This window comes from Neophocaena asiaeorientalis, unplaced genomic scaffold (genome assembly GCF_003031525.2).
Source record: "Neophocaena asiaeorientalis asiaeorientalis breed wild unplaced genomic scaffold, Neophocaena_asiaeorientalis_V1.1 scaffold232, whole genome shotgun sequence".
Lineage (NCBI taxonomy): Eukaryota > Metazoa > Chordata > Mammalia > Artiodactyla > Phocoenidae > Neophocaena > Neophocaena asiaeorientalis.
This window is the reverse complement of record NW_020175672.1, coordinates 5263568-5275977: the sequence shown is the minus strand read 5'-3', so window position 1 is coordinate 5275977 and position 12410 is coordinate 5263568. Positions and strand designations below refer to the sequence as shown.

General features: G+C 36.5%; 1 protein-coding gene across 3 annotated transcripts in view; it reads right to left on the bottom strand.

Moving 5' to 3' along the window:
- CASP8AP2 (caspase 8 associated protein 2) overlaps positions 1-12410 on the bottom strand; it is a 40461-nt gene that overhangs the window by 14749 nt on the left and 13302 nt on the right. For 2 of the 3 annotated variants that reach the window (XM_024731833.1, XM_024731832.1), the window contains exons 2-6: positions 8569-8651; positions 5976-6044; positions 2552-2652; positions 1915-1989; positions 528-643 (exon numbers count right to left, since the gene is read on the bottom strand). In XM_024731833.1, the coding sequence (XP_024587601.1) occupies positions 528-643; positions 1915-1989; positions 2552-2652; positions 5976-6044; positions 8569-8623 (416 nt within the window). In that variant the 5' untranslated portion in view covers positions 8624-8651. The remainder of the gene's footprint in view (positions 1-527; positions 644-1914; positions 1990-2551; positions 2653-5975; positions 6045-8568; positions 8652-12410) is intronic. The other variant, XM_024731834.1, reaches the window with a different exon arrangement.

Genomic DNA, 12410 nt, shown 5'->3' with positions numbered 1-12410 from the left:
GGTCAGGGAACTAGATCCCACATGCATGCCACAACTAAGCGTCCACATGCCTCAACTAAGAAGCCCACATGGCACAACTAAGAAGTCCGCATGCCGCAACTAAAAAGATCCCATGTGCCGCAACTAAGACCCGGTGCAGCCAAAATAAATAAATAATGACAGATTTTTAAGGGTTGTCTGTTAACAGTATATGACACAGACATCCTCCTGATATTTTAGTAATTTGATGGGCGCCTAGAAGAACCCATGACGTACACCACCATCGTCTCAGGACCAAAGGATATCAGAGCGAGATCCCAGTGTATTACAAAACTGAATATATTCAGAGAGGTATGTGGCAATATTCTATTAATAATCATATAGGTATCATTACGATAATATACCATTAGAATATTAGTCACTTACTTTCAGTAAAACCTTAAATATTTAATAAAATGCATGATTTTCATTAGCTTTCCAAAGTTAAAAATATTCCACCTATCAATACCCATGTAATTTACAAACAGATCCATATCCCTCAGTCATACCTTTGGTGAAGATTATTTATTTCTTCATCTTTGCGGTTTATTTCCACTCTGGCAGTTTTGATAAGTGCTGAGATATTTTTCTTAAGAGACTGGTTTTCATTTTTTAAGCTGAAATTCTAAACATCATAAAATACATTTAATAAAGTATGTATCGACAGGATTATTAAACTATTTATAATAGTTATTGATTGCCGAATGCTAACTGCATGCCACGCGTCACATATTTTATCTTATGCAATTCTCAAAACAGTCTTAGGAGGAGTACAGCGATGCTCATTATACAAACGGGGACGCTGAGATTCAAAGAGGAAAACTGGCGCCAAAGAAAAGCTATTTAAAGTGAAACTACTTAAAAGAGGGAACAAAATGAAAAACCAATAAATAACAAGCAAAAAAGTCATTATTTTGAAAATGGGTCACTGTTTTGAAGATGATAAAATTTTTACTATATTTAACAACAGGATAAAAATTTTTACTATATTTAACAACAACTATATTTTACAATATTTAACTTGCAACAATGTACTAATTCTCAGGTGAACAAAGAATGAATTGAGGATTGACTGGCTCTTTGGGAGAGAGGGTGAAGGAAGAGAAACAACTTTACCAAAAAATAAAAATCAGAACAAGACAGTACATTCCTAACTTTGCAGCATGATCACAAAAAATGTCTCTCTGGCAAAAATTGTTAAGGCATCACCATTTTTCCTCATCAGCCATTCTAAAGGTTCACGCCTCAAACCATTCTCTTTTAAACCACCTGATACAGTCTCTAAGAATTCTCTATTATTTAACTGTTAATTAGCCTAGTAGATCATTTGTCAATATCATTTAACAAATCAAGCAGTTTTCCTTTATCAGTTTCATTGACACTGGAAATAATGCATGTTTTGCCAGACTTGCTCTTTCATTTAATATTTTTTTAAAAAGTTTCCTTACAACCTGCCAACACTTGAGCATTTTAATTTTAACAAAAAATTTTATTAAATTTTAGTTTTAAAACCTGATTAAGGCGGAGACTTCCCTGGTGGCACAGTGGTTAAGAATCTGCCTGTGAATGCAGGGAACACGGGTTCGAGCCCTGGTCCGGGAAGATCCCACATGCCACAGAGCAACTAAGCCCGTGCACCATAACTACTGAGTCTGCGCTCTAGAGCCCGCAAGCCACAACTGCTGAGCCTGCACACCTAGAGCCCGTGCTCCACAACAAGAGAAGCTGCCACAATGAGAAGCCCACGCACCACAGCAAAGAGTAGCCCCTGCTCGTCGTAACTAGAGAAAGCCCGCGCAGCAACGAAGACCCAACACAGCCAAAAATAAATTAATTAAGTAAATTAATTTTTAAAAATCTAACAAGGGAAAAATAAAATATTCATTATAATTCTACCTGTGTCTGTATTTCCTTAAACTTTTTCATCAGCTCTTTCATTTGCAGCTGACATTTTCCATATTCTACCTGCAACTGTAAGATATAAAAAGATCAAGCATCATTCTAAATTATTTTCTTAGCTTAAATGACATTTCAAAATATTTCAAACTTTGCAAATCAACCCATAAATAAGGGTATATGAGGTCCATTTCTACTATCAGATATTTAGTTAATTACTGGTTTTTAAAGTTGGGCCTACCAATAATGTATTTTCTGTAGTTTCACATTCAATCTCCAAAGTTTAAAATTCAAGTAAGGTAGAAAGAAATTTGTCTGCATGAAGTCTTGGGACAAATTATAACTTTGTATAAATCATGAAAAAATAAAATATTTTATCACACTGATTGCCTGTTGAGATTTTATATGGTCAGACACTTAAATTCAATCAAGCAAAATTATAACTAAATTTAGGCAAGCATCCAGAAAACATTATTTTAAAAAGCAGATCTGAAGGCAGAAACTGACTTAAATATTCTTTTAGTCAAAGAGCTGCTTCCCAAACACAGAATGTCTATTCAATAGTAAGCTGATGTCTGTATTTCAGGAGCCACAAAAGAGCAAGGTAACTGTCCTTCAAAATTCTGGTAATCCATACATCATTATATGTTGCCTCCTTTGCAGTTCCTTCTTCAGTCAGGATTTCTTCATATAAATCCAAACAATTTCTGGATGGTACAGAGGATTTGGTAGCATTGTCTAAAACAAACAAACAAAAAAACCTTACATTAAAATATGTATTTCCAGATTCAGTGAAATCCCTGTCAAATCTCCAATGGCATTTTTCACAGAAATAGGAAAAACAATCCTAAAATGTGTATGGAACCACAAGACTGTGAATGACCACAGCAACCTTGAGAAAGAAGATCAAAGCTGGAGGCACGACACTTCCTGATTTCAAGATATAACACTATAGTAATCAAAACTGTATTTTATTGGCATAAAAACAGACATATAGACCAATGGTACAGAACAGAAAGCCCAGAAATAAACCCAGGTATGTATGGTCATAATTTATGACAAAGGAGCCAAGAATATACAATGGGGAAAGGATAGTCTCTTCAATAAATGATGTTGGGAAAACTGGACAGCCACAAGCAAAAGAATGAAACCGGACCCTTATCTTACAGCACACACAAGAATCAACTCGAAATGAACTAAAGACGTGAATTTAAAACCTGCAACTATACTTAATATCTTGTAATAACCTATAATGGTAAAGAATGTTGGAAATGCCCTGGCGGTCCAGTGGTTAGAACTTCGCACTTCCACTGCAGGAGACATGGGTTGAATCCCTGGTCACGGAACTAAGATCCCGCAAGCAGCGTGGCGTGACCAAAATAAATAAATAATATAAAAAAAGAATATATATACATGTATAACTGAACCACTTTACTGTACACTTGAAACTAACACAACATTATAAATCAACTATATTTCAATAATTTTTTTTAAAAACCTGAAACCATAAAATGCCTAGAAAAAAAAAATATATAGGGGGTAAGCTTCTGGACATCGGTCTTGGCAATAATTTTCTGAATTTGACACCAAGAGTAAAGGCAAAAGCAAAAAATAAAAAAGTGGGACTACATCAAATTAAAAGGCTTCTTTCTGCACAGCAAAGGAAATCATTAACAAAATAAAAAGACAACTTACGGAACGGGAGAAAATGCTTGCAATTTTTATATACATATATATCTGATTAGAAGTTAATATCCAAAAATATATAAAGAATTCACACAACTCAACAGAAAAAACTAAAAAATGGGCAGAGGAACTGAATAGACATTTTTCCAAAGAAGACATAAATGGCCAACAGGAACATGAAAAGGTACTTAACATCACAAATCATCAGGGAAATGCAAATCAAAACCACAATGAGGTATCATCTCACACTTATCAGAATGGCTATCATCAAAAATACAACAGGGCGGGCTTCCCTGGTGGTGCAGTGGTTGAGAGTCCACCTGCCGATGCAGGGGACATGGGTTCGTGCCTCAGTCCAGGAGGATCCCACATGCCGCGGAGCGGCTGGGCCCGTGAGCCATGACCGCTGAGCCTGTGGGTCCAGAGCTTGTGCTCTGCAACGGGAGGGGCCACTGCAGTGAAAGGCCGGCATACCGCAAAAAAAAAAAAAAAAAAAACAACAGGGCTCCCCTGATGGCACAGTGGTTGAGAGTCCGCCTGCCAATGCAGGGGACACGGGTTCATGCCCCAATCCGGGAAGTGAGCCATGGCTGCTGAGCCTGCGCATCCGGAGCCTGTGCTCCACAGTGGGGGAGCCCACAACAGTGAGAGGCCCATGTACCACACACACACACAAAAAACCCAACAGATAAGTATTAGTGAAGATGTGGAAAAAAGGGAACCCTTGTACACTGTTGGTGGGAATCTAAATTGGTATAGCTACCATCAAAAACAGTATAGAAGTTCCTCAAAAAATTAAAAATAGAACTATCATATGATCCAGCAACCCCAGTTCTGGGTATATATTCAAAGGAAATAAAAACTGAATCTCAGATATCTGCACTCCTCTGTTCACTGCAGTATTATTCACAATAGCTAAGATATGGAAACAACCTAGGCGTCCACCAACAGAAAAAGGAATAAAGATGTGGTATATGTGGGTGCATATATGTATGTATACATGTGCGTGTGTGTAAATGTATGTGCATATATAAATATATAATGGAATATTATTCAGCCATTAAAAAGGACACCCTGCTATTTGTGACAGCAAGGATGAATCTTGAGGGCATTATGCTAAGTGAAATAAGTCAGAGAGAGAAAGACAAACACTACACAATATCACATGTGGAATCTAAAAAATCCAGATGCAAAAAAACAGACACTAAAATGATAGTTACGAAGGGCTGGGGGTGGAGGAAAAGAGGAGATGTTGATCAAAGAGTACAAACTTCCAGCTATAAGACAAATAAATTCTGGGGATCTAATATCCAGCATAGTGATTACAGTTAATAAGACTATACTATATGATCAAAAGTTGCTAAGAAACTAGGTCTTAAATAGATGGTAATCATGTGACGCTATGCAGGTATTAGCTAATGCCATGGTGGTAATCATTTTGCAATATTTAAGTGTATAAAATCAATATACTGTACATCTTAAACTTACTTAATGTTATATGTCAATTATAGCTCAATAAAGCTGGGGTAAAAAGAAAAATACATGTGTTAGGCTTTTTGACGTACTGTCTACCTCTACCCAAAGGGCTCTACAATTCTCCATCTCTTGCATTTCATCCAAATCTATACTGATTTCACAGATTAGAATTGGAAAACCAATTTACCTAAAACAAATTTGTCAACAAATCAGGTGTAAAGATCACATTTGTTCGAAGCTTTAGAAGATTTGATTACAGAAAGGTTTTCTCATTTGGACAGGTCATTAGACTCTCGGCATATCACACTCCTACTGATACGTTTGGAAATATTTATAGTAACTACCCTTTTCAAAAGTTCTAATATCATGTAGCCTGTGACAGTATGTGCGGTAATATAGGTAGAAATCACCATCAGTTTCGTTTTCAATGGTACAAAATATTTTTGTACAAGGTCCAATTAAATCTGAGACCTAGGGGCTTCCCTGGTGGCACAGTGGTTGAGAGTCCACCTGCCGATGCAGGGGACACGGGTTCATGCCCTGGTCCGGGAGGATCCCACATGCCGCGGAGCGGGCTGGGCCCATAAGCCATGGCCGCTGAGCCTGTGCGTCCGGAGCCTGTGCTCCGCAACGGGAGAGGCCACAATAGTGAGAGGCCCGCGTACCGCCAAAAAAAAAAAAAAAAATCTGAGACCTAGATGGAAAACAAACCTAAAGGCTAGTTTATTTTATTGACCAAGCTTTGGGCAAAACAATAATTACCTGAGTATAATGATTTCAAAGAAAAGGCAGATTGTTGAGGGGCTATGAGTTACTCCAGGAACTGTTAACAACAAAATAAACACTTCCAACAGACTGACCAAACAAAATGAAAGTATTTTATTATAGAATTTACATACCAGAAACAGCACTGTCCAACCCAGCATATATGTCCAAAGAACCTTCATCATTATTTTTAAGAGGAGAAGCTGCAAAAAAAAATCAAAGACTAGTTAAAACTGACTCTATGCACTTAGTGGAGTTTTTCTATTCTGACTCTGAAGGACCAGAAAAAGAAAGACTTTATTAGTCCAGTGTGAAAAAAGAAAGTTGTTTAGAAGCTTTTGTACATCCTTATAAACACACACATCTTAGTACACAGGTTTAGACTTAAAAACTCACTTTCAAAAACAAGCTAGTAGGGGCGGGTGTGGGGGTGGTAGTGGTGGGATGAACTAGGAGATTGGGATTAACATATATACACCAGTATGTATAAAATTGATAACTAATAAGAACCTGCTGTATAAAAATATAAAATAAAATAAAATTCAAATATAAAAAGAGAAGAAAAAAACCCCACACTAGTAAGAAGGTTACAACTCCAATAATAGCAGAATAGTTTCTATCAGAACAATCTTCCTGCAAAAACTATAAACTCTAAACAAAACATTAAAAGCTATCTGCAGTCAACGCTCTACCACTAGACTTATTGTGGTGATTTCGCAATATATACAAACATGGAATTATTACATTGTACATGTGAAACTACTATAATGTTATATATAAATTGTACCTAAATTAAAAAAAGAAAAAAGAAAAAAAAAGTAATCTGAAGAACTGAAGAGCAATCTAAAGCAGGCAAAAACTGGAGAGGAGATGACACCTGAAAGAAGAAAACAGCACTGCATGAATTCCCTATCCCCCTTTTATTACAAGTTTTTGTGGAATGATAGGCTCTAGATGGAGCCACACTTGGCAGCGAAAACTCAGATGGAAACTTCTAGTCCTGATAGCTTAAAGAAACAGAGAAAAAACTTTGGGGGTGACAACAGCAACCAGAAAGAGGAAATCCAGAGTGCCACAGAGAGGACTCCTCAAATTGTACCCAAATCTGAATGACCCCCAAATTACACACGTAAAGGTTAGAACTCCCAAAAGTCCAGCTAAAGCTAAAGAAAGCTGAACAGAGATTTCAGCTGCTGTTCACCACAGGGCTGACAGAAGATTAAGTTCAGTCAAGATAAATACCTGCTAAAATTAAAAACACCAGCACTTTTCAGAGGAATATAACAGAATCCAATGTCTCTATAACGTTTACAATGTCCAGAACGCAATGCAAAATTACTCATTGGAAATCTTGGTAGAGAAATAAAAACAACTACAAGAACCAAATGAAAATTCTAGAACTGAAAGTACAATACCTAATGTAAAAATTTCAACAGAAGAGCCAGTAAGCTTGAAGATAGATCAATAAATTATTCAAATGGAAAAACAGAGAGAAAAAGATTAAAAAGTGAGAGAACAATCTTACTAACTTATAGTATATCAAAAGTTCTCACATACTATATATCCGGAGTCCCAGAAGAAAAGAGATAGTGGGGAGGAAAATGATACTAGATCCTAGAAGGACAAAAATGGTAAATAACTGAGTAAATATAAAAGACTAATATTTCATCTTAATTGCTTTTAACTCCTCTTAATTTCTTTAAGATACATACAACAGTTTAAAATAAAAATTACAGCACTGTATCAAGGGGTTCACGACATCTTTAACATAAAGGGATGGATGGAGGTTAAACACAACAATATGTACAAGATTATACAACTTACATAAAAAGATTCTTACATTTAAATAAGTAGACTGCAAAATGTTAAAGAAAAGATGTATATTGCAATCCCTTCAGAAACCAATTGTAAAAAATAATGCACAGGTGTAGCCAAAAAGCTAATATATAAATTAGAATGGAATTCTAAAATATATTCAAATAATATTTGAAAGAAGGCAAGAAAATCAGAGAGAACAAAAACTGATGAGACAAACTAAAATTTTAAAATGATAGAGGGACTTGCCTGGTGGCGCAGTAGTTAAGAATCCGCCTGCTCATGCAGGGGACATGGGTTCAAGCCCTGGTCTGGGAAGATCCAACATGCTGCGGAGCAACTAAGCCCACGAGCCACAACTACTGAGCCTGCGCTCTAGAGCCTATGAGCCACAACTACTGAGCCTGCGTACCACAACTACTGAAGTCCACACGCCTAGAGCCCACGCTCTGCAACAAGAGAAGCCACCGCAATGGGAAGCCTGAACACTGCAACGAAGAGTAGCCCCCCTCGCCTCAACTAGAGAAAGCCCACATGCAGCAACAAAGACTGAACGCAACCAAAAAATAATTAATTTGTAAAAATAAAATAAAATGATAGATCTAAATCCAATAATAAAGGACATTATTGGGTTAACTGGTAAAACTGGTATAAAGATGGTAGATTAAATAAAATTACAGTATTCGTGTTAAATTTACTGAAATTGATAATTATGCTGTTCTTATGTAAGAAAACCAACTTTTTCTTGTGACATACCCACTGAAGTATTTGGAGGTAAAGGACCATAATGTATACAACTTAGTATCAAATGGGTCAGGAAAAAATTGTGTGTGTGTGTGTGTGTGTGTGTTTAAAGAAAAAAGTAATAAATAAATAAGCAAACTTAGAAAGACAATTAAAATGAGCTCTTACCAGAAAAGACATCAAATAAACTTGTTCCATCACCATTGTCATCATCTGCTGCCATGATCCTATTTCTTTTTGATAGTCGCCATCTAAAGTATTAAATATAAATATTCTCCACTGTTAAAATCAACCTCACAATTCCGAGACTAAACTTAGCTTTAAGTTAAAAGACAACTTTCAAATTTGGACACACTGACAATGTCCACTCTATTGTGATTTTTTAAAAATATCTAATATTTTCCAAAAGCTAAAACTAGAAAACAAAAATCTTAAACTTGCTGATACGGTTAACCCATGCCACAAAGTAAATGATGCTAATTTTATAAAGTAGACCAAAATATAAATTAACTTGTATACTTAAACAAGCCAACTATCATAAAAGTGCAACTATATGGTGAGTTCTGTGAGTCCTCTTAGCAAATCATCAAATCTGGTGGTGATCTTGGGGACTCTAGACACACGTGTTTTCACCAATAAGGGAGTAAGATGGGCAAAGAGCGAACAGTTCAATACTATACTAGGGTGGTAAAGGTGTGGGAAAAGAGTGATGTATATACTCTAATACATCAAGTGTATACTGGTACAAGCTCTATGGAGACAATATGGCAATAGCTATCAAGTTTCTAAATGCAAACACTCTTTGACCCAACAATTTCATATCTAGTAATTTGCTCTACAGATATACAAGCACATGATTACAAAAATGTGTATACCAAAATATTCAATGTAGCACTGTTTGTAGCAGCAAGACTAGTAGCAATGTAAGAATCCAAAGCAGTAAAAAAAAAAAAAAAAAAAATCTGACTTATCTGACATTCTCCATTCTGCCTGTAAAATACATGAATGTTGCCTATGGTCAAAGAACTATGGCCACTGTGGCTCCTTGGGGTCACTAAGGCTACCTGTGCCTGCACACTTCTGCTCCCACCAACTGAGATATTCACTTACCAACAACCAGGTGCATTTATTATCAAACCCAATTATGTTTATTTCCTTATTTTTCTAAGTAGTAGTATGATGAAAGATTACATTACCAAAGGGAGTTATTTTCCAGTGAAAATTAGGCTGAGTGTTCTGGAAAGACTAAAAGGCAAGTAGCAAGACACTTACAGTTGCTGCCAAATCAAGTAAGGGTGAGAGAATCCAAAATACTGGAAAAGAAAATCTAGTCTGTACTCTGACTGACTCAGAAGTATCGAATTTCTTACTCTAATGAAGAAAGTGCTGGAAATCATAAGCAACTTCTTATGGGTGTGCAAGAAAGAAGTCAGAACTCAAACCATTGGATGTATACTCAAAAGGTCGTGGTTCTACCACAACAAATACAATTTATATATTATTCCTTTAAATAAAATTAAGGTATATGTATATCTTTTTTTCTTCATTCCCCACATTCCCCATTTTTTCCAAATAGCTAACTTGATTAATCAACTGTTATAATATAGCTTGTGCAATAATTATAAAAGGCACAAATGGCATAATCACATTTGGCAAATAACACAAGTGACTCTTGGTAAAGCAAAACTCAACTGATGGAGCAGAAACTCATAGGCTTCCTGACGGTAATCAACTCCTAGCTGTAAAGTGTCACATGGAGAGGGGGGCATCAGTCAATGGGTTTTTTTTACAAAATGGAGATCAATTAATCTAAAGATTTGGTTAAAAAGATGATTTGGTTAAACTGATCAAATAGATCAAAGCTTTCATTGCATACCATTTCACACAGTTTTAGTTTTTACTACTAAAAAAAGATTCTACTTGTCTTGGTAAATTAAAACTGGGAAATACAAAAGATCTAACAAATCCTGGATCTTTTGTTCCTCATCTGTCTTAAATTTTCTCCAACTGTTCACGGGATCTTTGCCAAACCTTAATTTCTAGGCCCCTATCACCAAATAAATAAATAAATTACTTATAAATTTAAGAGAAAGTGACCATTTCTTAGTCACACCAGATGTAGCATTATGAGATCTTCAAAATTGTTTCTGAGAATAATATATATACATAGCAACATAAAGAAGTTGTCAAAAGAATATATGTGGTTACTCACTATGTACTATACATAAAGTTAAAGGAACTGTGGCAATTATGATGTCTCTTTATTCCATATCTACCCTGTGTGATGATGGAGGTAGGCCTTGCAAAGATTTCTCTTTTGCTAACTGGTGCTACGTACAGCCTTGTCACTAGAGAGTGCTGGAGGGAGCCTGGAAAGGAAGCCAGTTTCTCCTCCTAGTTTCAGTGTGCCTGGCTAGCCAGGCTCCTGTGGGGCAAGCTTTCTCCAGCATTCAGTTCCAGCAGCAGACAGTTTCTCCAGCACTAGGTTCCTGCAAGGGCACAATTTTTCTGCATGCTTGCCTCCTATACGTAAGGTTGCTATTACAATGGGCTCATGCAGGACACAGCTTTCTCCTGCTTGGCTCATGGAGAGGGCAGCTTCTCCAACTCTTGGATCCCACAGTACCTGACAGCCAGCAGCATCCAGGAGCTTCCCCATGCGCCTCCTGACCAGATTCAAAGGAAGGTCACTAGAAAGGCACTTAGCAACTTCTCCACCATCCAATTAGCCCTGGCCACTCTTTCCAATGAGGGGGAGACAGCTCTTCTTCGGATGAGCTATCTCAGCCCTAAAGGTGGTGGCTGATCCTTATATCTGCTATTCCTACATTCCTTCGGGTTACCTTTAACTCTTTACTAACCAATTCCCACTTATTCCAACCTCTGTTAATAATTCTTTATACTAAGCTTTCTCTTTTCAAATTACCATGTGTTTTTTGTCTCCTGATTGGACCTTGTCTGATACAGGTAAGCAGTCACAATAGAGGTTTTAACACACCCTTCTCTGCTAATAAAGCAGTTAAAGAGATTTAAAGATACAGCTCTCAACACAAAATTGACAGGTTTGATCTGACGATTTTTACTGATATATTACCTACAGTAAAAGAACTCATATTACTTTCAAGCATATTTATAAAAACTGACAATATATCATAATAGAGTTAGTTTCAACAAATTTCATAAAGTGCTTTTATCAATAAAATTTGAAATTAACAGTGCATTTTCAAATTTCCCAATTCCTTTGGAAATTTACAAACATAGGTCAAAGAACAAACATTAATGGAAACTGGGAAATACATAGAACTAAATAACAATGAATACACCACAAAACAAAATATTTGTGGGGTACAATCAAAATAGTACTTTTAGAGGAAAAGTTATATCATTAAATAAATTTATAGGGAAAGAATACAAACTATTGAGGTCAACATCCAACTCAAGAAAAAGAACAAAGTAAACTGAAAGAAAGAAACACATAAAAAAGAGAAATTAATAAAAAGAAACTAACACTATAAAGATGAATAAAGATAAACACTGGCTCTTTGAAAAGACAAATCAAATAGGCATATGCCTGGAAAAACTAATAAAGAAAAAGAAAGAAGGCACAAACATTAGGAATAAAAAAGGAGTGACAGCTTCACATATAGCAGAGATTAAGTTATTAACAAAATATATTTGAAAGTTCAATGAAATGGATAGTTTTTTAGAAAAATGTAACTTGCCAAAACTGACTGAAGAAGAAACAGAAAATATGTACACATCTAGGAGGATTAAATTATTTGATACAGTAATTAATCTACTCATAAAGAAACTACTAGGGCTTCCCTGGTGGCGCAGTGGTTGAGAGTCCGCCTGCCGATGCAGGGGACACGGGTTCATGCCCCGGTCCGGGAAGATTCCACGTGCCGCGGAGCGGCTGGGCCTGTGAGCCATGGCCGCTGAGCCTGCACTCCGCAACGGGAGGGGCCACAACAGTAAGAGGCCCGCGTACCACTAAAAAAAAAAAAAAA